Here is a 25,638-nt window from a genome sequence, read left to right as displayed (position 1 = left end):
CAGATAGAATGCATGTATGCTAGGTGAGGAACTTGACCACATGGGAGATCTGCGGCCATTTTGGGCTGAAATTTACCACCCCGTCACATGTTTTATTGTGACGGGTTGGTTCTGCTTCCCATTTGAATGTGTGGAAATCAAGGATTCTAATATAGGCCAATCATTTTTTTTTCTTCTGTTAACTTAACCCTGTTTTGTTCATTCACTCACTCACTATATCACTCAAACACTTATTACTCACTATGTCTTACACTCACTCAATCTATTTAACTCACTCACTGTCACTCAATCACTATCCCTATCACTCACTCAAAAAAATCCTTTACCGGGAAGTTAGTTGCATGTGCTCCACGCCAAACCAGCTAAGATGTCAGTGCTTCACCACACAGCATTTCTCTTTTAACAAAACACTCCAAAAGGTTCCAACAGAAGCAATTGCTTGGGATAGTGAAGATCTCATTGGGAAGTGGTGCTTGCTTAAATATGATAATGATCTTTATCCTGGGATCATCATGGAAACAGATGAAACACATGCCCTTGTAAAGTGTATGCACCGTGTTGGAGCCAATAGGTTCTTCTGGCCTCCAAGAGATGACTTCCTCTGGTATCTCTTCGATGATGTGCTTGAAATCATTCAAACACCACAGCCTGTGACATCCCGCCACATGGAAATACAGAGGGATGTGTGGATGCGACTCTCCCTGTCACTGACATGATGCTCTTTTTTTTTTCAGAGCATCACCAATATTTTCCATTAAATCTCTAAGTTTAATGTTTCCCTCCCCAGTTGTATAAAGTTTAAAACAAGCATATCATATAGATAAACGCATTGTTCATACCACCCTGTCACAGTGAACCACTCCGTGACATCAGTTACCACCCCGTCACAGGGTCATTTTGTTACAATTGTATGTAAAATAAGTGAAATTTTACAAAAATTAATGTTGAATGATGTTGTTGTTGTTTGAACTAATCAAATAAATGTAACTTTATTGGTATTTTTTAAGTGTATTCGTTTTTTTAGTACAAACAATGAGGCCATTGAAATGTCAAATTCATTTTTCAAGATAAAAAAACTAAGAATAAAAAAAAATGATTAACTTACAGACTTTCTATTGATGGCTTCCAAAAAAGGGACATTTTACTATTAGGAAAACATTAGATTTAAAAAATAAATTTCTTGTTTTACTACTCTACTGGCATACATATTGTCCGTGATGGGGTGGTACAAGAAAGACTCCCTTGCCTGAATAAAAAGCATAATATTATTAAGGATTTTGTGCCTGAGGTGGGAAAATATGTTTTTTGGAGGATTAACATATCTGTAAAGTTGTAAGAAAAAGAAAAAAAAGTTTGTTCTTCATGAAAATTTGGAAAACTGCAACATGGAAATGGCACCCGTTTCGTAGAATGACTCGTAAAGGTACCTGAGATCACTTCTAGTTAACACCCATAAAACCACACCAAATCCCCACAGAGCGGAAAGAGTGGGTGGCACTGTCAACTATAGGTCTAACACAATGTGTAATACCTGTACTGAAGTCAAAGTAAAGCATGACAAAGGTTTAAGCAGTGGGTTGTGGTGGGAATGGCTCCAATTAAAGTAAAATATAAGTTTTGGTTTTATATTTTTTGTATATATTTGACATGTAGTTAGGCTATTATTAATACTGGAAATAAATCAAATTTTTGTAGGCTTACTTGTATATTTGTTAAACTGCATAATTGAAAACGAAATGCTGAAATATAATGTTATGCGAACTAACCATTTAGAGACGCACTCTGTTACTGACCCACATTCAGGCAGTCACACATTAAAGTAAAAGTAGGCTATACATACAGTAAGCTCTAAGTGTACAATACTACTGTCTTTCTAACCGTTCCTGAAAACCTAACCTTACACTCAACCCTAATACAAAGGACAGTGAATGCCTGAAATCGAGGTGACGCAATGCCACACAGGTGTCTAGCTCTTTGTTCGCATGTGGTGCAGGTAAGCACGTGCCAGCGCTCCGCACAACCTGTTGATCTGTGTGGAGGCAGGCAGCAGGAGTTCTGAGCATGCGCGAGCGGCTTGCGTCCTGCATCACCTCGCTATATGAGCCCGGGCGCGGATACAGATGCAGATTTCTTGAACAGCCGCACAAATGGATGGAACCGAAACGAACCGGAGAAACTGCGCGAAAACGGAGCAACAGAAGATGTTAGACTCCGGAGGAAACCAAAGTGGATCTAAGGACAGAGTGACTCTCAAAAAAGAAATTGGACTCTTGAGCGCGTGCGCCATAATTATAGGTGAGATTGTTTCCTTATATTTAATATACCACCGCGTGCGCTCTAACCAGCTTCAACTTTCTCTCGGCATGTTCGCGTGTCTGTCATTTTAGCACTCTCTATTTCTCTTTCCGCTATATATCTTCAGCCCTCCCTCTTTCATATCCTTTATCTTTAATGACATCAGTCCACATCTGCTATCACAAATGCGCTTTGCTCTAAACGTCAAGCGTTTAGTTAAGTATTAAAAACTAGGTCTCTAAACTTATATCGTCACGCTTCAGAGCTGTTTTACTTAGTTAAGACAACAGTCCAAGCATTGCTTGGTTTGCGTAGAGAAGATCGAGCGTCTCGTGCCATGCCGCTATAACGTACTTCCAGCAGTCTCCATCAGACTCTGTTCATCCGAGAGCGGATTGCATCATTGAGGAAGAGAATGAGGCTGAAACTCAACTCCGCGCTTACGTGGCTACAACCCACTACACTGTGTCCTTCACGTGCCCTGAACAAACCCACCATATAAGACGCGACTGCTTTATACACTGCGGTGGAAACATAGAATTAAAGTAGGCGGAAGTGTAGACTTTCGTGCAGACTTAGCAAAATCGAAGCAAACACAGATGTCTCGTGTTATAGATGTCATCTACTGTATCTGTAGGGTCACACACACTGTAAGATGTGAATGTTCACTGTAGTCAGTAAATCATGGTAAAAGATTAAATTAGTTTTGGACAGGAAAATAGCCTACATCACAATTCAGTAGGTAGCCTACCATATAGCATCCTCAAAATTGAACACAAGTAAAAAAAAAAACAAAAAAAGATTTTTTTTAAATATATATTTATAAATACCTTATAACCTTATATTAGTGTGCTAGCCACATCCATCCAGTGAATAATCCTCAGTGTGTACAGTATTTATATTCACTGTATACAATACATTTTACAGTGTTTTAATGTAAACTGTTCATTGGAATGTGAGCTGATGATCTTCAACAAAACAGCACAAGATATTTTGTTGTTCAGATGAAGGCCATCTAATGGAAGCTTTTAAAAGATTGACACTATGCCTTTGTATTTTGTTAATTTAATTTGTGATGTGTTGTGTCTCTCATAACAGTGATATTTGGCTGTTCTTCCTTCTTAGCCCTATAGTATCAAGGAGATTAGTAGTCACACTTTTTACTCCAGTGAATATTTCTTGGCGTACTTTTATTTTTTAAAGTCAGTTCACGCAAGGTTTTTATAGAGATAAATAAACAAGATTAAGGTGATAAAGGTTAAGATATAATGTTAACTGTTTGATTATGGCCTTGACCTTACTGTAGTAGGATCAATTGAAAGTGGTTCCTTTTTTGAGGTTGGTTTTCCTGTGGAGCATCAACATACAGGTGCAGCTGTAGATTTCAGTTATTTTTATGGTTTAGTGGCTTTTACGGGTAAAGCCGACACAGTTTTGTTCACAGCCCTTGACTACTTTAGGGTTGTTCACAAATGTCTTGTTTGGTTTGATTAAAACAAACTCTGGTGGGATCGCTCTGTTAGTTCGGTTCGTTTGAGTAAGTGTGAACACTGTCATCCAAATCCTGGTGCGCATCAAACAACACGTTTGACATTAATCTGACAAGGACCTAAGTATAGAGTAACGTATAAAATTGCAGATTACTGCAGATTCATCTTTTAATGGATTTTCTAGAGGCAAAATAACTGCTAAAATTTAACTGGTGACTTATTTACCTCCTAAGGGAAAGCTTCGCTGCTCTAGAATGTCCTCCTGATATTACTCAAGGTCAATGACAAATTTGATCTGTTACTTAACACATTCTTTGCCAGTGCAGATTATTTTTATTCTTCAAGTAATGTGGACACAGTAAAACCTCATTGACCCTTGCTTATCAATTCTTTAGAGTTAAACTTTAATTAAATTAGTTGATGACAGAAATTAGTTTGTCAATAGCCAATGCCAATACCCATATCTAGAGAGCAGAGTAACAAACAACCATGATGGCCTGGAACCACGATGATGTACACCGCAATTTATTGATAGCAAATGACATGAACACTTTATTTAGACAGTATTTACTTAAAGTTAACAAAGTTTTAAGATAGCAAAAAAGGATTAAATATCCAGTGACAACACTGCCTGTAATTTTTGGTACTGACACAAGGCAAGAGATGGAAAGTAACTAATCATAAACACTTTTGTACATTTTTCAAAAGAAAATTCTGCTTTCTTGAGTAATTCTTGAATTGTACTTTTACTTGAGTTAAATAAAAAGGTAAAATATTCAAATTCACTATTTTTTTTTCACCAAGGCAGAAAGTACAAAAAAAAGCTTTTGATGTGCACTTTTCAAACTACTGGGGTGTAGCCCTGAGCTTCAGGCAGAAACCGACAGGTCTGACTCGTATCATATGGAAAGATATTCGGGACTATTTTCAAAAGGAACTGCAAATTCTATTTTCAAATGTGGACGTATAAATAGTGGCATAATCCAAATGCAATTCTTGCTTTACCATTTGCGTTTTCACTCTCTGACCTGACAGAACACAAGTAGAATCACAATTAATCTTGTAAAACAGACATTGCATGAAAATATCTAATGCATTGTTTCATAATGCTCAGATTGCCTCATTTTGGGTGAAAATAGTACTTTTACTTGTTCTCAACTTAAATGTTTCCTTAAGTAGCAATATTTTCACTTAAGTAAATTAATTTTTTTTGTATTCTTTCCACCACTGCACAGGTAAATGCACTGCTTCTGTAAATAAGCCAAGTGGACATTGTTTTGTTATGAGTTGCGTGACCAGTCAGAGTCAAGTGTGGTGTAGTGTGACCACACGGACTTTATTCAGGAGCTTTGAGTGTTTTTGAGATGCGCTGGGCTCTGTCTCATCAACTTCATTGCCTTATCCTCTATGCAGGAAGCAAACATTCACATCCACTCACAATACTACCAAATTCTATTTCATGTGAACACCCGCAGACAAAGAGAGAACCCAAAAGCATTACATAGCTGTAGCTGAGCCTCATATAATTGAAACGCTTTTGTTTAAGATGCCTGAGGCATAATCATTCAGGCACTGCATATGCTCTGGGTGTTGTGACTATGATGAATATGCACCGATGCAGAACATTTACCTTTTACTGAATACTGGACTCTCATCTCAGATTTCGCAACTGATGTTGACTCTAACGTTGTTGATCTTATTTTTCGTGTCTGTTTGCCTGGAATGTGCAGCAGCGTTTTGACAGCTGCGAGAACAGATCTTTTAGAACACATAGTCTTAAACTGAGAAAACAAGATTGCAGATAAAAAAATAAAATATATTTCAAGTATTGAAGAGATAGACAGCACAATTGAAATCTCACATAAATATTCCCATGCACTATGTACAAATAAACTCTTTAAAATGCTCCTGTCCTGAGGTGAAAGGCTCAAAATTCAGTCCAGTAATGTCGTTTATTTTAGACTGAACTATATATGAAGACTAAACAACCTATTTCTAATCCTTTTTTTTTTTTTTCAGGCAACATCATTGGCTCAGGGATCTTCATCTCTCCAAAGGGGGTTCTAGATCATGCAGGCAGTGTGGGGTTCTCACTCATCGTGTGGGTTCTAGGAGGAGGGATCTGTGCCTTGGGATCTCTTTGCTATGCCGAGTTGGGTGTCACCATCCCCAAATCAGGTGGAGACTACTCATACGTCACTGAGATCTTCGGGGGACTGGTGGGGTAGGTCTAGTGCTTCACACAGAATAAAAAGAGGTACAATAAAAATAATGGAAATAATAAGAAGAATATTATAAGAAAAAAAACATAAACATGACAAAGAAATCACTTAAAAGCTATTCTGAAAAACTAGGTTTTAAGAGCAGATTTGAAAACACTAAAAGATTCAGCCTGCCTCAGACAGTAGAGCATGGCACTAACAATGCCAAGGTCATTGGTTCGATTCCCAGGGAATGCATGAACAGATGCAATACTGTTTTGGAAGAAAGTGTCAAATACCTAAATATCAATGTGGGTGTCTCAGTTTGTGTGAGAAACACACAGGGGAACTTCTCCTTGGGGAGATTCACATGTGTTTACTTGCTCGCTCAGATGCAACACTTACTGTTTTGTATTTGTGATGATAAAGATGGCCATTTGTTTATGCTTTCACAGGTTCTTGTTGCTGTGGAGCGCTGTGTTGATCATGTACCCAACAACTTTGGCTGTGATTGCTCTCACCTTCTCCAACTATGTGCTGCAGCCTGCCTTCCCTAACTGTCTGCCTCCATACATCGCCACCCGGCTCCTCGCATCCACCTGTGTCCGTGAGTTAAGCACACACCATTAGTAATAATGGAGTCTTCTGCTTTAGCAGGTCAGCTACTGTCTTATGATGACCACTTAATTTTCTAAATATAGCAAATCACTTTATAGAAATGCAGAGAATACTAGGCATGCACCATTATAAAAATGTTGTCTGATAATTAACATTTTGGACAATTATTATTTTAATGTTATAGTTGATAAGCAAGAAACAGCCGAATTAAAAAATAATAAAAAATAAAAAGTTTGTAAACTAATAATTTTATTTTTTATTTATTTTTTAAAATAATCTTTAGTAAGTATTTGTTAACAGCAAAGGTAGTCTTAATGTAAAAATAGAGGTAATGAACATTAACAATTATATATCCGATATCCATCAATGCTGTTACATTAAAATACCTTTAACATGGTGTTGACATACTGAGTAGTGCACCCCTAGTCCATTCAGAATTGAATTCTGAGTATTAGACATTGTCACGATGAGTCTACTTTGTCCTTCATTCGGTCTTTCTCTCTTTCTCAATCACTCCCTTGTGTGCATACCACTTCAATCTTGATCCTAGAACTTAACCCTGGTGGGCACGTGGCAGGATATTTTTGGAGCTGGTGGAGATAAACCAGTCAAATGTATGTCTATGCGTGTGTGTATGTGTATTTGTTTCAGAAGAGCCCCGTGACTCAGCTGGTTTGGACCTGTCAGATCTGGACAGGGTCTCCCAGGAAGGAGTACTGGGGGTGTGTCAGAGTGAGGGCAGTGGTTCTACTCACAGTGCTGGCTGAGTTGAGTTTTGGCAGCAGAATCCAGAATTTGTCCTTAAGATCAGCCAACGAAAGCTTTGAGTCAGACATACTCCAAAGAGCACAGTGACAAGGGCCAGTGGCTCTATTTAAGGAATACACCTCATGTATGTGCCCTATCAAAGGATGCTAGACCTGCATCCCAAATCACTGCCCCCTCTTCCGATTAGCCAATTATTCCGAGAACGCATTTGTTTGGGTCTGGTTAGATGGGTGGGGTTGGTATCGATGTCGTGGTATTAGGGCACCTGACCCTCAGGCTGTGTGGCATCAGACTCCATAATGGTGCCAGGCTTTGAGCCGGCGGAACATGTGGGCGTCTCCTCTGTATTGTGTATTGTTTGGGGACCTTGCGGTTGCCCTAGTTACCCCAATGCTCTTTGATGGACAAGAGCATAGAGGCGGGACTTTGTGAATGCCGCTAAAATACCATTAAACCTGACAAATTAGGAACGAATTATGATCTTTTGATAAGCCACTAGGAGTGTGCGAGTCATGCTTAGAAAGGGCACAGTTCTAACACGCACCCTCCCACTGTCTGCCATTAACCTGTAGACCAAGTAAATGCCCTGAAATAAGATGAGACATTCAATACGTTTTTTTTTGTTGTTATAACTACACAAAAATAACTACATTAATTAAAAAAAAAAAAATCTAAAATAAATATTGACCGCAATATTTGTGAATTGGTGGGAAATTAAGTGTTCTTTCACCGTTCTCTAAAAATGAAAGATATTTAATTAAGTATACTGTATATCAAATGCAATGGAAAATACAACAATTGATTACTGAAATTCAGGAACATGCTTTGTAAATACACAACCCTAGCTTTTTTTTAGCTGTCTGTGTTGATGCAGCAGTGGATATTTTTAATGGTAAACTGATGCATTTGGAAACCCTTGCATGAACCCATAGTTATGTGCAAGTGAGTGTTCTTAGGTGCACTGTGTGACAATTTGTCTGTATTGCAGCATGTGTTAAATTTGCCCTCCCCTTTTGAATGTTCTGAATGAATGTCACAAGCTCTGTCTGCTGCAGTCAGATTACACACAGAGACACAAACACACGCACACCTTGTGCTGGTCTGGACACACAAACAATCACAGAGACCTTTGCTTAGCCTCTAACCTGCATTAACCTGCATAATTCACCTCAACTTAATCTCTCATTTGACTTGGAAAAAAGATGTGTGCCACAATACGATTTTAAAACTGTATCTTTAAAAACAGGGAGTTTACTGTTCTAATGCTTTAAAGCTTTTAACTGGTTTATGAGTTTGTGGAAAGCTTCTCCTTAAAAGGCCACACACTGCAGGGATTGAAAGATCTGTTCATGTGAATCAGCTCTTGTTGCTCATGTATGCAATATTATTTAAAAACATTTAGAAATACATAAATCCCGCCAAAGAAAGTGAATGGACAATAGAGAAGCAAAATACCATCCAAAAGATGATGAAATAAGGAAATACTTTTTCAATGCTTTTTTATTTATTTTTTATTTTATTAATGTATTTATTTATATACAGTTTTTTTTTAAATAAAACTGTTTAAAAACCTGCAATTTTCAACACTTGAGTAAACATGAAAAACACTTATTTCAGGCTTGGCCACTGAGGGTTATAGTGTTTTTTTAGTGCATCTTTTGTTGGCTTTATCGGTCAATTAGCTGCAGAGGGATGCCCCTCTCGGGGGTTTGAAGTGAGTGGTTGTATTTTGGCAGTTTTAAAGGCTGTTAGTACTTCATTAGAATTCTCCTCTCATTAGCTTTGTGTTCATTTAACTTAATTTGGCCAACCTTAGTCACTTTTGCACTGTGATACAAAACAAGAAGGAGCTGGAGTCAGATCCGTTAAAGCCAAACAAGAGGAAACAAAACTCATGGCAAACACTGTAGTGCATTTAAAATGGACAACACCTGTCACCACATTATTATTATTATTAATTATATGAACATTATTGTACAGGGTCTTACAAAAATTCAGACCAGTTTAGAACAACATGAGAACAATATTCTCAAGTGAACTATCTCTATATAAACTATATTATGCTATGTTGCCCTTCTACAGTATACTGTAAACTGGCAAAATTGGCAATTCCGATTATTATTACTAATAAATGTAACTGTGATTTGAACATTGTGGCTTCGATCATACTGCTATTTCTGTCATTTTAAGATACCTAAGCACACCTAAACCTGTGGAAAAAATTACAGTGACTCTTGAGGCATAATCACATTGAACCAAGGAAGAACCATTGTTGTACAATCATCGTATGAATAATTTTTTTGCACTCTAATTTTTTGGATGCACTCTAGTATAGGATTATTGTTTGCTCTTACCTGAGATGTACTTATATCTTAGTTAAGGACTGCGGGAAGAAAGATTCACTGAATGCCGTCTGGGCATGAAGGTTGACAGGTGGTGTGTACTGAGCTCAGGATCACACGAGCTGATGAAGCTGTGCAGGTTAGCTGTTAGTTTGCAGGCCGTGAGCCACTCTTTTGGACTGAATACTCTAGCCAAAAATTCAGCTGGCGTCTGGGCCGTTTTGTTGTGGGGCATCGGAAGCTGTTTGTCTAGGGGGTCTGACAGTTGCCCCGCATGTGTTTGCGTGTGTGGGCGGGTAATTCCGGCCATTGATGGATGAGTGGGGGTAACCCGTCTCCCCTTTGCCAAGTGTCTCCCTCGGCATGCCTGGGTACACCGTGCCATCAAGCCCTGGAGACGGACCTCTATGTACCGGATCTACACCGGAGCTGTTACACAATGTGGCTCAACACAGAAGCCTCTAACCTCAAACACAGATGTACAGACAAGCAATAGCCTCTAACGCCTGTATTTCCGTCCTTGAATGTATAGTGTAGTTTTACTTTTTTAATCTGTCAGCTTTAGTCTGCTTTGTATTGATGCCCATTGATTAAGTACTCTTTTTTTTTTTTATTCCAAAGAAGTCCCAACTGTAATGCATAAAGATATAAAATAAATCTGGTAATCTTGTCAGTCAATGGTTAGCTAACAGGTATCCAAGTAGATTGATATTATGAGGCAACTATACCTCTGCAATGAAATTGACTTTAGTTAGAGAAGTAGCTGTCAGCCTTTTGATTCCATGGCCATTGTTTTTGTATACCACAATATATGAAAACCAGTAGTTGCTGTTAATTGCATTTCAGGATTCCTAAAGTTTTAAAAGTTGCATGTCTTTCAAGGCTCCCAATATTTTTAACCAGTGAATTTGCATTATTGTTTTTTAAGTCATTCGTGATTTACAATTTTTACCTGATGAAATATTTTAGAGCTTGACAAGCATAACTATAAACGTCCTCCCACATTCAACTGCTTTTATTTCCTGCTAATTTCTTAACGTGTGGAAAATAACAAAGAGTTCAACAACTGATATGTAAACTCAATTAAAGTCTCACAAGCATTTGATAAACAGAAATGGATTAATGAGTAAAGGTTGACATCCCACTAGAAGATATTCCAAGACAAAAATAAAGTTGCAGAGAAGTTCAATTAAAATACGATTTTTATTTTTAAAACAAAGATTTTTGTTTTAGCTGATTTTAATGTGTACTTTATCTTAAATTATTCAATTATCTTGAGGTTCCATTGGAAGCAGAGGTGGAAAGATTACAAAAATATTCTACTCAAGTAAAAGTACCATTACATTAATGAAATTTTACTTAAGTACAAGCACCAGTCTAAAAATCTACTCAAGTAAAAGTAAAAAGTAGCTCATTTAAAATGTACTCGGAGTAAAAATTACTTAACAGTGTCAAACTCACAGTCCTGCACAGTTTAGATATAATCCTAATTAAACACACCTGATCCAGCTAATCTAATCATTTAGACTTATTTATGTGTGCTGGGGCAGGGTTAGAAACTAAACTCTGCAGGCTACGGCCCTTCAGGACCTGAGTGCGGCACCCGTGGGATAGGCCTGTTAATCTCAAACTAGTTGTTTTTAATTAAAGGAATCAGTTATTTTGAATAATAAGACATTTGGGCTGTTACCAGGCAAATCAGTATCAACAAAATTCATCTTTTCAATGCAGAGGAAACGCAGAAGCTTCATCAAAAGTGGCATTTAGACGTACATTTACAGACTGTTTAATGTAGGACATGAATGCATTTAACCTGCAATTACAAATGCATGAATAATGTTTTGATATACAAGATATAAAATGTTGAATACTCATTTGAAATTATAAGAAATTAATTATTAAGAAAAAAGTATACTTTAAATGTGAAATTAAAATGGCAGGTGTCAGCAAGTCACTGTTAATAAATGAATCATTCCGATTGAACCAGTCATTTAAACAGTTGATTCATTCTGGAACTAAACACTGTCATGTTGCTCAGAGACACAAAACTTTGCTTTGGTGGCTGTGTTTGGAATTATTTTTTGCTGTAGAAATAGAGCAGAAACATTTTAGCAGACTGAATCACACAGTGAGAGAACACACTCTAAATGCATGTGCACAAAATGTCAAAGCTTCATTTTAAACACCCATGCAACGATGGCCAGGGGTTCACTTCATTTCAACTTCAGAATATGACGGGGTTTTGTTTTCAGTGGTGTCTGCACCACTAACGCCTGTTTTGTCCGTCTGCATCTTTCTTGTGATTTTAGTGCCAGTTTGCCCTTCTGCCCATTATTTACTGTAGTAGTTTCCAGGGAGGGTTTTTTTTTTACTCAGTAAATAATGTGTTTTAAAATGTAGCGAAGTACAATACTTCAAACTAAATATACTAAAGTAAAAGTAAAATGACAGATTTTAAAAAAGCTGCTCAATTACACTAATGCAAGTAAATGTCATTTGTTACTTTCCTCCTCTGCTTGGAAATTTGCTGAGTGGGCCCCGGCCTTTAGTCGAGAACCACTTAGCCATGAATGGGTTAGTGTTTTGCCTGCAGCAGTAAAATAAGTTACATCTGATCTTTATTTGCCCTCTTTAAACTAATAAAAATACACCATGTGACCAGTTAGTGCTGCTCTGCCAACAAAATCTTCCATTGCTTTCACAACCTGATTTGTCGCCATGACACTTAAGAGTTTTTTTTGGAAGAAGCTCTTTGTTAAAAAATCTGAAAAAATGTGAGTTTGGAATATGTGAATGAATAAGTGTGTTCACTGTGTGTGTTTACAGTGTTCCTGACTTGGGTGAACTGCTCCAGTGTGCGCTGGGGCACACGGATCCAGGATATTTTCACTGTGGGGAAACTGCTAGCCCTTGTCCTCATCATTGTAGTGGGAATGATCCAGATTGCCAAAGGTGTGTCAATTACACTTTACACTTAAATTCTTTCCAGCATTTGTCATCAAACGAAACATGCTACTCTATCTGGAAAAATTGATGCAGATTAAGTAAATGTGCAGTGACATTAATTATTAAAAATGAAGGGTATCACAATTCTATACTGTATTGATTTTCCCTTCACTTTCAGTTGATTGGCCAGCAGCACAGAAAAGCAATGTAAAGCATTTCCTGAACAAAGTGTGCCTATGTACGGATACATTCAGTCCAAAATATGATGAAAAAAACTTATATATTCCCAATGATATTGCTAAGTTTGTAACCCACAGAAGCAGACAGCAGAAAAAAAAGCAATAGGCAAAGTATAGAAAGGAGAAGAGTTTGATAAACTCACATCTGGGAATAATTCCCACAGTCGAATGCCATGAATCATCAAACACTCCCAACATTAAAGCCAGCTGCTGTCAGCCGAAACCAAAGAGTATAGAAGTAACAAGAGGCGAAACTCCATTGCAGTTTTGACAACAATCGCTAGATGGCGCTGCTATCGCGCTGCCGCCATTTTGGACTGAACCAACGGCTTTACCGTTGACAGAACTACCGTATACACTGCAGCATTAACAACTATGTCTGTAAGGCAAGGCAAGTCAAGTTTATTTATATAGCACATTTCGTACACAATGGTAATTCAAAGTGCTTTACATAAAAGAAAGTAAAATAATCATAAAGAAAAATAATAACAAAAATAAAACAAGCAATTTTAAAACTTTTAAAATGATTAAAACATTTAAAAACAGTAAGAAAATGATTTTACATAAAAAAATAAAATAAAATAAACAGTGAAAATATAGTGCAATCAATTCGGACATTGCACAGTGCTCATTCAATAAATGCACCGCTAAACAGATGAGTTTTGAGTCTAGATTTAAATGTGACTATAGTGTTTTAACACATCTGATCTCTTCTGGAAGCTGATTGCAACTGCGGGCAGCATAGTACAGGTGCTGTAACGTTAATGTAAGCTATCCCATGACCGCAGTTACAGTTTGCTAACGTTATGTATTTGGTCAAAATTGGGTCTAGACTCGAAATGGTCTCTAAGTTTGGATAGTGATTTTCATGTTTATGCGAAAAAAAGGGTGACAGTTAAAGGGTTAATTTAGTGATAACAATGAATTAATAAAGCGGTCATTTGCCAGGTCAGGTGTTCATATATCTCTGAAAATATGCGATTTAAATGGTTGTAATTCAAGAATGCTTTGGAATATAGACTTACTGTATGGTTGGTCTTGTTTTAAAGAAGACATTTGCTAGGTTATTGTTGAAGTGAAATAAATTATGAAAGTGAAACAGAAAAGAAGTTATATAAGTTTGAGTTTATTAAAATGTACAAATTAAAAAATATAATTATTTATATTCTATATATATATATTACAAAATATATTTTACTCTATAACTGCAAGAAAATGAAAGCAAAAAATCTGAACAAGTTGTGTTTCACATTTTAGAGACATGGGATGTCTGCTATAGAGATATTAAAAACAATAAACTACTATTTAATTCCCTCAACCACTTTTGAAATGGGACCGGTATCATTCAATTCTATGACAGCTGTGTTGCGTTCAGTCCAAGATGGCGGAGCTGCAGCTCTGCGCATGGGTGCGTTTGTTGCTATGGAACGTTCTATTGAGTTTCACCTCTTGTTACTTCTATACTCTTTGCCGAAACAGACCAGTTGCCTATTGTCTAATGAATAAAGAGCAAAAGATTCACCTTGATTCACAGACCACTGAAATAATCCAGTAAACAAACAAATAAAAGGCTATTTTGAAAAAGAGAGAAACCCATCTAAACCCATCTCTTTTTAAGATGAAATCCTCTTGGAATATGCTAACATCTCATGAATAAATAAGAATTCTGTCATTATTTACTCTCAGTGATATCATTTGTTCTTCTGCAGGTTCTGGGGAAAACATTCCTTTAACTCTATTTTTTTCAATAGTGACATCTAGTGGTAGATCTTGTATTATGTGTTTTGAAGCAGGGGTGCATTGCCCAAAAGCTAATCTTTAGCTAACTCTGGTCGTTTATTCCAATGAACTCTATTGGTGAAGATGAAACTTGTGACCACAGTTGCTTTCAGGGAAACCCACCCTTGATACTTACTTCAAGTGATTTACACCCTGCAGTTAAGTACTTTGCTTAAGGGCACAATAAAATCACCCCTAGGTTCATAAATCACCTCTTCTAAAACTTGAACCAGTGGACCTTGTAGTGCTGGGCTGCACTACACAACTTTTAAAATCTAGACAGATCAGACATCATGCATGTGCCAACTTTGGAAATGTCTACTGAGTAAGGTAACCAGACGTGCCACTTCCCTGGGACATGCTCTGCACAGGATTTCTAAAATTGCCTAAAATAACCAGGTGTTGGTTGTTTTCGCTGTTCCAACTGATTGTTGTATGAGATCAAAGTAAAGCGAGAGTGATTCAAAAGCATAAGGAGCAGTCTGATCTGCTCTCTAGATCTAGATCTTGTGGTTTGATGTCATACAATGATCAATCAACGCAGTGCAAACAGTCAAAACCTGGTTATTTTAGGCAGTTTAGAAATCCTGTGCAGGACGTGATCCCAGGAATTGGCACGTCTGGTCACCTTACTACAAAGAAAAACTGGACACCACGCACTACACATCTACCGGACTTTCAAGTCGTTACAAACACAGCAAAAGTTGTGTATGGCATTCCAGCCTTTAGAAACCTCACTCTTAAAACCTTTATTTTGCATTAATCTAATTGGTTCAAACTTACAGTAATCGTGGGAATGAACTTTAGTTAATTGAATCAGAAACTGTTAGCTTATTAAGATGTTTTGATAGTGTTTTAAGGAGTTGCAATAAAGTATAAAGCTGACTCATTTACTTTAGGCAAGTTCACAAACAAAGCTAAGACTAGCAAAATGGCAATTTTAGCCACAATTTGCAGAATAGTTTTAACGATGTGAACTTTGCATGACTGAGTGCTGTTACAGTAAAGCAGTGGTGCTTAGTCATGCTCTGTTGTGTACTGTCCTGGGTCTAGAGTTGCAGGTAATGGCTGTGACCCATTATGGGAAGACTTTACCATTTTATACAGCGAACTTGTCTGGAGGCATTTCCTGAACTGACAAGAGAAAGAATTGAGTAAACGAGAGAGCTAAGCAGTGCAGTTTCACACTTGAGTGACAAGAGAGACAGAAAGGCATTTTGGAGGCTTTGACTATCTTGTGGAATAATGAAATCAAATTGTTGACACTTGAGTATCAATGATGAATATGAACAGATTATTCCCAAGAGCATCAGAAATATACAGCATTTTATGCTACAGGTACAACCCTGAGGTCATAAGCATATTTTCTGTATTTTCTCTCTAGGACACTATGATGCATTGGAGCCCCAGGCAGCGTTTGAATTCATAAAGGATCCTTCAGTGGGGCAGATTGCTCTGGCCTTCCTGCAGGCCTCATTTGCCTACAGTGGATGGAACTTCCTGAACTATGTCACTGAAGAGTTGGTTGAGCCTCGCAAGTAAGTCTTTTAAAGTCTATGTCACAATCATGGCTGGCCCATCTAACAGGCAATACAGGCAGACGCCTGAGCAAGTCGTTGCTGCTGCTGCTGCTCTCGTTCAGTTTCAGCCTTCACAGCTGTCACAGCTTCCAAACGCTCTCAACGCAAAAGCCTACTGGCGCTCGTGATTCTTTAGCTCCGCCCACACGTCACGCCTCCAGGCGCTCGTGTTTTTCCGGGAAAAATCGGTACAGACTATCTTTCTCTTATGAATATAATAAAACTAAATACTTTTTGGAGTTATGAAGGATGCAGTACTACTCTATAGGTACTCAAGATTAACAGGATATTGAGTGAAAATGAGCATTTCACCCCCCCCTTTAATAAGCCTATGTAAAAGAAGCATTCAATCACCAAATCGCAAATAACTGATTGAAATTCCTTCAATCACCAAGTGACAATAAATACAGCAACTATATAAATAAAGGCAGCCACTAGAGATACAAAAAAGTATTGTAATCTGCTTGATATATTCACGCCGCGTAGCTTCAAGTACCGTATTGTTCACAGATTCCAAACCATCCTCAAAAGTGCTCAAGTTGTCGGAAATGCACAAAATAGGTCATAGAAAGGATTACTTTGTGGCCGTTTGAGATGCTTTCTGTGTTTCAAGCACGTTTGGATGGCAGAAAACAGCGCTTCTGTTGCCAAAGACTGGTCATGTTTTCTGAAGAATAATCTGGGCAACAAATTAAAAATGTGGCCAATTAATCTGGACATTAACCAGTCTGCTCTCTAAGAGTTATGTATACATATTCATTTACTTATTCATTCATTATTTAATAGTTTATTAGTTATTAGTGAATGAAAAAACTCTTATGTGATATAACTTGTTTTTGTTTTTTGCTGGTTTTTATTGTATTTGTTATATTTGTATTTTGTTTATAGTTTTTACCATGAAAATAGCCTTTGATGCTGACATATACATGGCATATATATATATATATATATATATATATATATATATATATATATATATATATTTAATGCCATGTATTTTTTTCCTACTTGAGTTTCACTGATTTTAAACTTCAGTTCAGTTTTGCCCTTCTATAAATAGTTCTCCCCCACTTTTTGTCTACACGTTTTACATACATTTATTCTGCTACAGGAATGTACTTAAAGGGTTAGTTCACCCAAAAATGAAAATTAGCCCATAAATTACTCACCCTTAAGCAGAGATGTATAGTAACGAAGTAGAACTACTTCACTACTGTACTTAAGTACTAAAAGGCGGTATCTGTACTTTACTAGAGTATTATTATTTTTCTCCTACTTCCACTTTTACTTCGGTACATATTTTCGCTGAGTTTAATACTTTTACTCCGATATTTTTTATGTGCTGCATCGTTACTCGTTACAATTATAAAAATGTTACGAATCATTCCATTACAAATCCACATTACCACTGCCAGAACTGTAGATGGCAGGTTTGATGAAGATGGCACATCATTGAGCGAATCAAGCGAGACTGCGCGTGCTGACTGAACTGCTGTGAAGAGAGAGATGAACACCGAGCCGAGCCAGATAATGACTCGTTCACGAGTCAAGAACCGGTTGCATCAGTTCTCGGGATCACCAGTAGTTCTTTCTGACAGTTCGATTCAATAAACCAGTTGAAGAAAACCGTTCACCAATTCTTTTGCGCTCGACGTAATGGCGTCATTGGCGTTGACTGCAAGCCTCCAAGCCTTCGGTTTACCTTCAGTTCTCTATTCACATCAGTTCAGTCAGTGTACTGTGTGAGTAAATTAATTACTCCGGGATATTGGTTTGTTTTAACTCAGAGGGAGTGTCAGACACATTAAAAAGTTAACAGCTTAAGTCATTTGTGGATTAATGCGTATTGGAGATGCGAACCGTTTAAAACGATTCAGTTCGATTTTTGGTGAACTGGTTCAAAAAGATCCGGTTACATCAAATGATTCTGTCTTACAACAGAAACGGAAGAGAAGACAGTGCTGAATAAAGTCGTAGTTTTTGCTATTTTTGGACCAAAATGTATTTTTGATGCTTCAAAATATTCTAACGGACCCTCTGATGTCAAACTACTTTGATGATGTTTTTCTTACCTTTCTGGACATGGACAGTATACCGTACACACAGCTTCAATGGAGGGACTGAGAGCTCTCGGACTAAATCTAAAATATCTTAAACCGTGTTCCAAAAATAAACGGAGGTCTTACGGTTTTGAAACAACATGAGGGTAAGTGACATAATTTAGCAAATTGGGTGAACTAACCCTGTAACCGTTTTTTGTTTACAAAAAGTTAGTCAAAGGAATTGTGATTGTCCTTTAGGTTAATCATTTGAAATAGTAAAAACAATATGTTCAAACTTTTGACTACTTTCTTTAATAACTACATAGCACAATACTTGTACTTTTACTTTCAGTACTTGAGTAGTAAATTTTAAAATAGACTACTTGCAATACTTAAGTACAAAATGTTTTGAATACTTTAGTACTTCTACTTAAGTGTGGTGCTTAAAGAGCACTTCAACTTCTACTCAAGTCACTTTTTTGATAGAGCACTTGTACTTTTACTCAAGTATGGTTCTCTTGTACTTTATACATCTCTGCCCTTAAGACATCCTATGTAAAGTCATCCTATATGACTTTCTTCTTTCAGACAAATATTAATCGAGTTATATTAAAAATTGTCTTTGATCTTTCAAGCTGTTTAATGCCACTAAGCAGGTGTTGCATGTATCAGTCCAAAAGAAGTTAAATAAAAAGCACCCATCCATAAAAAAAAGTGTCTCACACGGCTCCGGGGGGTGAACAAAGGACTCCTGATTGATGCATTTTCAGTAAGAAAAAGATCCATATTCAAAACATAATAATCACTTTAATGTAGCTTGTGCCAACAGTTGTACACAGAAGCAGTTATGGGAGCATGACGTATGAGGTCGGTCATCTGTCATATGAGGTCAGCGTTGCTCTTGCGCCGGTGAGTCTTGAGAAAACCAACATTTGTTAAGAGGAGCAAAGGAAGCAAAGTTTCCTTACTTTAGCACAGGAAAACCAGTCACCTCTTGGCTTATATCGAAATACTCTGACATTCTTCTTTACAAATCCTCGTTTTGTACTTCGAATTAGTGACTGCGCTTCTGCGTGCATCACTAATGAGCGGCACATGTGCAAAGCTAAACTGCTAGATTCAAGTTATTATTACATTTTTTAATATGGATTGTTATTCTTACAAAACGCATTGATTCGCTACAGGAGATCTTTGTTCAGCCCCCAGAGCCATGTGAGACACTTTTTTTAATGAATGCTTTTTATTTAACCTCTTTTATACTGATGCATGGAACACCCGCTGAGTGTTATCAAACAGCTTGAAAGAACAAAGACCATTTTCAATATAACTCCGACTGGATTCGTCTGAAAGACAAAAGTCATATAGACCTAGGATGACTTGATGGGTGAGTAATTTATGGACTAATTAACATTTTTGTGTGAACTAACCCTTTAAATGAAAATCTGTTATTTTACATCTACTATACAGTGTTGTTATTGGTAACTAAAACTACTAAAATTTGATTAAAATTGCTGAAACTATAACAAAAAAGTTAAATATAAAGTATTTAAACATATAAATAAGCACAAAACAATAAAAAAAAACAATTTTGAAAATAAATGTAAACGTAAATAATGTAAATAATAAAAATAAAAATAAAATATAATTTAAAAACGATAGTAAAATAATACTGTTACATATCAAGCATGTTGGTACTGTCAAGGCACTTTTTCCTGAACTAAAATTATGCATTATAATATGTACATAACACTACTTAAAGTCATGAAACAGAAGTAGCGATTTGCCTTTTTTTCTCTGCTGTGACATCTATCTGAGTGAAACGGCATCTGAAATGAGAGGGCGGTACTTGAAATTGGGGCGTTGCTAACAAAATGGAGGCAGATCTGAATGCCAGTTTGCAGTTAGTTGTGAGGGGATTTCTCTCCACTGGATTCACTGGTGACACCCTAGCATGAAGAAATGTTTTATTTATTGAGGAAGATGATGACGAGGACGATCAATGGCACAAAACATAATAGTGCACACAAGAGACAGAGAGACTGCCATAATTACTGAGCGCATCCTCTATCAGGCTAAGTCATAATCATAAAACAAATAGTTTGCGATGTCCTAAGAGTAATGTTGTGGTAATATCCTCATAATATCTTTTACATTTCTAAGGGTAGTGTACATCAGCTTCAGTATTTCCCTCTCTTGTTTATTCCAGTGTTCACCCCTCATGCCACTAGCTCCACCCTTCCTCCATAGCTCATGACCAGAAGAGAAGATGAGTCGTTTTGAGGGGGAGGGGAGGTTAACATTTTTGATGAAAGATTACGAGGGCAAATTAGTTTTAAAAAAATAATGCAAAGCCATTTTGGTTGGTCTTACTCACCCACAGATCAATTATTTATAATGAACACTACAGTATTCCATTTAAAAATAAGAATTTTCGATTTTGATTTCATGGTGACTTTAAAATACAGTACCTCAGGTAACTCTTACGGCATATATTTTATGGTGCGGTTTCTATTCTAGGAACCTTCCACGTGCAATCTACATCTCCATCCCCCTGGTGACGCTGGTCTACACTCTCACCAACATTGCGTACTTCTCCTCCATGTCCCCTCAAGAGCTGCTGGATTCGAACGCTGTCGCTGTGGTGAGTTTCTCTGATCTCTTCTAGCTTATTCTACCTAAAACAATGATTCGTCTATCAAGTACTTTGATAAATTAGCATCTGTTTTTGGTGTGTTGTGTTGCAGACATTTGGAGAGAAGCTGCTCGGAGTGTTTTCCTGGGTTATGCCCATCTCTGTAGCTCTTTCCACCTTTGGAGGGATCAACGGATACTTGTTTACATCTTCTAGGTAAAGAAACGTTTGAGTATAAACTGGCCTAATACAGCAACCGTTAACACTACAAACGATAATTGTCTTCATTGTCCGTCCTCCACAGGTTGTGTTTCTCAGGTGCCAGAGAGGGTCACCTGCCCTACCTGCTGGCTATGATCCACCTTAAGAGCTGCACACCAATCCCTGCACTACTCGTTTGTGTGAGAAAGAAAGAGCTATTCACACACAAAGCACATGCAACACAACACTGCTTTCAGTCTGCATGATTTGGTTGATCCGATTCAGGCCTAAATGGGGTCCAGAATGTTTTGTGTACAGAACACACAAACCGCAATTAGAGGTAATAGAAAACTCATGTGATTGTATTGAATTTGTTGTATAAATACTAGCTAATCTGTCCTGTTGTTTTCCAGACAACAATAAGGGACAACTTACTCAACTGTCAGTCAACCACAGTAGTAAAACAGGGTTTAAATATATTTAGATAAGTGCCCCTTTTACAAAAAAATAACTGTCCAGTTGAAACATTTGGAAAAAGCCTGTTTATACGTTATTTTACATTTATTTACTTGACATCAGCATTCAACGACTCGGATCAAGCACATTTGAAGTTCAGTTAAAATAGCACATAAATAAAAATATGTCCCAAAACATCTTGTGTATGGTGAGAGTATAATTTAAAAGTACTTTTGGAAGTATATATATATATATATATATATATATATATATATATATATATATATATATATATATATATATATATATATATATATATATTTTTTTTTTTTATATTTTTTTTTATTCACTTTAGACAAGTGGTTCTCAATCAGGACTTATATTAAACATCAAATATAATTAGCTAAAAAAGTCAGTCTTTAAACTGAGATTTATTAAATTTTCCCCCTCAATAACTGGTGTATTTATCAAAGAATTTAAGAATTACAATCTTGAATATTCTGGAATCACAAAAATTAATCTTGGTTAATTAAATAATCATTAGCTATGTTCCCATTTATTTAACTTGTGCAGGAAAATTTGAATATTGCATAAATTATTTGCAAATAAAGCACTTTTCCATCTCATTTGTTAAAAATAACAAAATTGTCACTTTCTTGGAAACTTGTACAAAGTATCAGTATAAATTGCTGCAAACTGGGAGGCCTATGGCTCATAATTCCTATAAAAGAAGTGATTATACCAAATTATTTTGATGATAGACTTTGGCTCAGGCATTTAAACATGATTAAAATAATATTTGAGATGGTGTGCGATGAGATCAGTGTGCTTGTTAGTTCAGTTATCCAATCACGTGATCTGTAGAAGCAAAGTCACATGAGTTTTTTGTTGCACATCAAGGAATCTATTCGGTGAATTTGTTTCCATCATTGTTTTTTCTTATTGGATAAAGAAATTATCTGCCTAAATTGAGAACATACTGATTTTTTTTGCACATTTTACGATTTTATGCACATTTCCATTCCTTGCTGTTTCCAATTTTTTAAAGCAATATCTTAAAATTTGCATACAAATACCTGGATGGGTTCAAAATGTTGTCAGTAGGGCTGCAACAAACGATTATAATGATAACCGATTAATCTAATGATTTTTAGAATGATTAATTAACTGATCATTCATTATTTTGACATTTATTGATTATTCCACTTTTGCAGTTAGTTAAAATATTTAATTATACGTATTTTAACAAATAAATTAAGGTAATCACTTCAGCTTTTGAAAATCATATTATGCAATTACAGTTATCCAATTCATTTATACAAATACATATATTTGGCACACAAAATGAGATGGCAGAGAAACTCTCGTATTCTCCATTTGATTATTTTAGTTACCCAAAATATATTTTTGTGAGTCATATGGATAAGAAGCTAAATAAAGGTTAAGTGATAAGACATTTTATTTTTTTGGATTCACAACATAATCTCTCTCATCCAAACGCTGCTCAGCAGCCTCAGGTTTGGCTGCATTTACTCTAGCCATGCTTCGTCTTGCTTCAGGAAAGCTGATTTACAGTTGTCTACAGCGCTACACTGGTCAAACCGCGTTATTGCAGGCTCTTACATTAGGTCATATGACAAAAAAACGACTACTTGACAACAAAAATATTTGTAGACAATTTTTTATTATTATACGATAATGTCAACTAATCGTTTTAGCCCTCGTTGACAGAATGACATAAGAAATACCAGAGAATTAAAATATCTCTGGCCAGTATGGGCCTTCAAATATTGTGTTGGACGGTGGGGGCCATTGAGTCAAATAGATTGAGAGCTGCAGCATACAGCATGTCCTTCTCTCTTGTACTCCACAGTGTATGGCGACCATAGTGATCCTGTGCATCGGGGACACGCATAACCTGATAAACTATGTGTCTTTTATAAACTACCTCTCATATGGCGTCACTATAGCTGGGCTGCTGTACTACAGATGGAAGAAACCCAAACTGGTTCGACCCATCAAGGTACTTCAGTCGCCACCTACAGACCTCATCAGGAAGTTTGATTTAGATTGACCGGTCAGTGTTCAAGTGGTGTTCACCTGCCTCTTCTTCTCTACCTTCACGCAGGTAAACATGTTGGTGCCTTGCAGCTATCTAGTGTTCTGGGCAGTGTTACTGGGCTTCAGTCTGTACTCGGAGCCAGTGGTGTGTGGCATGGGCCTGGTGATCATGCTCACTGGAGTCCCCATCTACTTCATTGGAGTGCAGTGGAAGAACAAACCACACTGGATTTCCAGTGCAGTGGGTGAGTAAGACCAACCAAAATGGCTTTGCATTATTTTGTTAGCAGAATTAACCATCTGACATCTGTAAATGTGCGTGTTTTTCAGAGAGAGTCACCTATCTGGGGCAGAGGTTGTGTTATGTGGTCTTCCCACAGGATGATCCTTCTGAAATACAGCCTCTTACAGAGAAGTCAGAGCTGTGAGCGTCAACAGAGGACTAGCAAAGACCTGTTTTCCATCCGTTCCTGAGTGTTTTTGTTTTCCTTGTCTGATGCTGTGCGTGAGGAGATGATCTCCAGACGCTCCTCTGAGACTCAGCCATCACAGCAGAAGAAACACAAGTTTTATGTTTTCTCGTCTCGCTCAGACGTCAGATTTCTTATTTGTAACTGTTCTCCCCTCACATCACCTTGTTATTGAACGCACCCTCCTCCTGTCCTGTCGGAGATTAATTCCCTTGACCTCTTCATGTTTTCTCTGGGAGTTGTTCAGTTTTTGAGAACTGTTGGTGTATTCTCATGTGCCTTACAGGATCTTGTTCTGTTTTTGAGGTTTTTATCTTTAAGTAGACGTTTTATTAGTAATCGAGCAGAAGGGGGACTTGTTAAAGCCTGTTTACCTCTTAACCCAGTCTGATATCTAAACTGCATTTGTGAGTCTGAACTTTTTCACCTAGAGGATCAGGCCTTGTCCTCTAGTCCTCCTAATAATTACTGACTCCCTCAAGCAAAAAAGTAGTAACGTACAGCTGCGCTTAAAATGTCTATGCAAGAATAGTCTAGGCACTTTAATATACTTGCAATTTTTTCGCTCATATTGCACGATAAATTTATTGCCATGCTTCCTGAATAAGCAACTATCTCCAGCCACTGTTTAACAGAGGCTCTGCCCCAGCACTTATTAGCACTGCCAATCTCTTAGCCTCATGCTAATGATAGGAACAATGGGATGTTCCAAGTTTATTCTTCTCAGATTACGTTAATTTACATAAAAAGTACATTTCCAAGAAATCCTCTTAGCCAGAGACTTTCAACTGTTGTCTGAAAAGTAAAAGAAGGCCTATAGATAACCAAGGCATTTTTCTATTTTGACTGGGATGCATTTATTTTGGGCACTGACCATGGACGTTCCACTGAGCTATGCACCAGCGATTAATATCAACTTCTTCATTTTAAACTGACCACCAAAGTCCGTCAAACATATTTTGAGAGTTTGTATCTGAAGCAGTTATGATTAGCGAGTTTGCACTTGAACGTCACTTGAGCGCTCTCTTCTGGTTAGATCTTTCTTGACACCCAATCACAACCTTTATGAACCCCCCCAGTGCTCTTCTCTTTCCATGGGTCCAGATCAGTGTCTCTCAGTGATGTCCGTCAGACTAGCAGTGTTCATGCTCACACGGCCCACAGCGGCAGAGTACGTTGAAATTCACAGCACAGTGAAATCTTAATGTAAATATTGCTTAAAATGTTTCAAATACATCAGGGATTCATTGTGAGATCGCATTCCTGACATTAATAAAGTGTGAGGCGTATGTGTTGAATATACATATGTTCCATATCGTATGCACAATAGATATGTATGCTGATATACTTGTGTTTTGTAATAATAATAAAAAAATCTATCAATTTATCAATAACAATATTAGCACATTAAATTTAAGTCTAGAAAAGGTTGCAAGTAATTGTGTGTTGTGTTTGAGTAAAGACACGAGGCAGCATTTGTCAGCCATATGTCACGGAGTCTGCCTCAATTCAGAAAAG

The 25,638-nt window shown here is 37.1% G+C and overlaps 1 protein-coding gene across 1 annotated transcript; it reads left to right on the top strand.

The window, feature by feature from the left end:
* Window positions 1-2,072: 2,072 nt before the first annotated feature.
* slc7a10a (solute carrier family 7 member 10a) lies at window positions 2,073-25,517 on the top strand. Its single transcript, XM_052560629.1, has 11 exons — window positions 2,073-2,295; window positions 5,805-6,009; window positions 6,442-6,593; window positions 12,541-12,666; window positions 16,063-16,216; window positions 20,818-20,941; window positions 21,045-21,148; window positions 21,237-21,333; window positions 23,463-23,612; window positions 23,718-23,895; window positions 23,981-25,517. The coding sequence occupies exons 1-11, from the start codon at window positions 2,148-2,150 to the stop codon at window positions 24,076-24,078; spliced, it is 1,536 nt and encodes a 511-aa protein (XP_052416589.1). The 5' UTR covers window positions 2,073-2,147; the 3' UTR covers window positions 24,079-25,517.
* The last annotated feature ends 121 nt before the right edge of the window (window positions 25,518-25,638 follow it).

This window comes from Carassius gibelio, chromosome B7 (assembly GCF_023724105.1).
Source record: "Carassius gibelio isolate Cgi1373 ecotype wild population from Czech Republic chromosome B7, carGib1.2-hapl.c, whole genome shotgun sequence".
NCBI lineage: Eukaryota > Metazoa > Chordata > Actinopteri > Cypriniformes > Cyprinidae > Carassius > Carassius gibelio.
This window is presented reverse-complemented; position numbering and strand designations above follow the sequence as displayed.

What these genes read in the sequence shown, in the direction of transcription:
- slc7a10a (XM_052560629.1), top strand. Translation starts at nt 2,148, where the DNA reads ATGGATGGAACCGAAACGAACCGGAGAAACTGCGCGAAAACGGAGCAA. An exon ending in TACTTGTTTACATCTTCTAG is followed by an intron (nt 21,149 to 21,236) that starts GTAAAGAAACGT and finishes CGTCCTCCACAG; the next exon opens with GTTGTGTTTCTCAGGTGCCA. An exon ending in CTGGATTTCCAGTGCAGTGG is followed by an intron (nt 23,896 to 23,980) that starts GTGAGTAAGACC and finishes CGTGTTTTTCAG; the next exon opens with AGAGAGTCACCTATCTGGGG.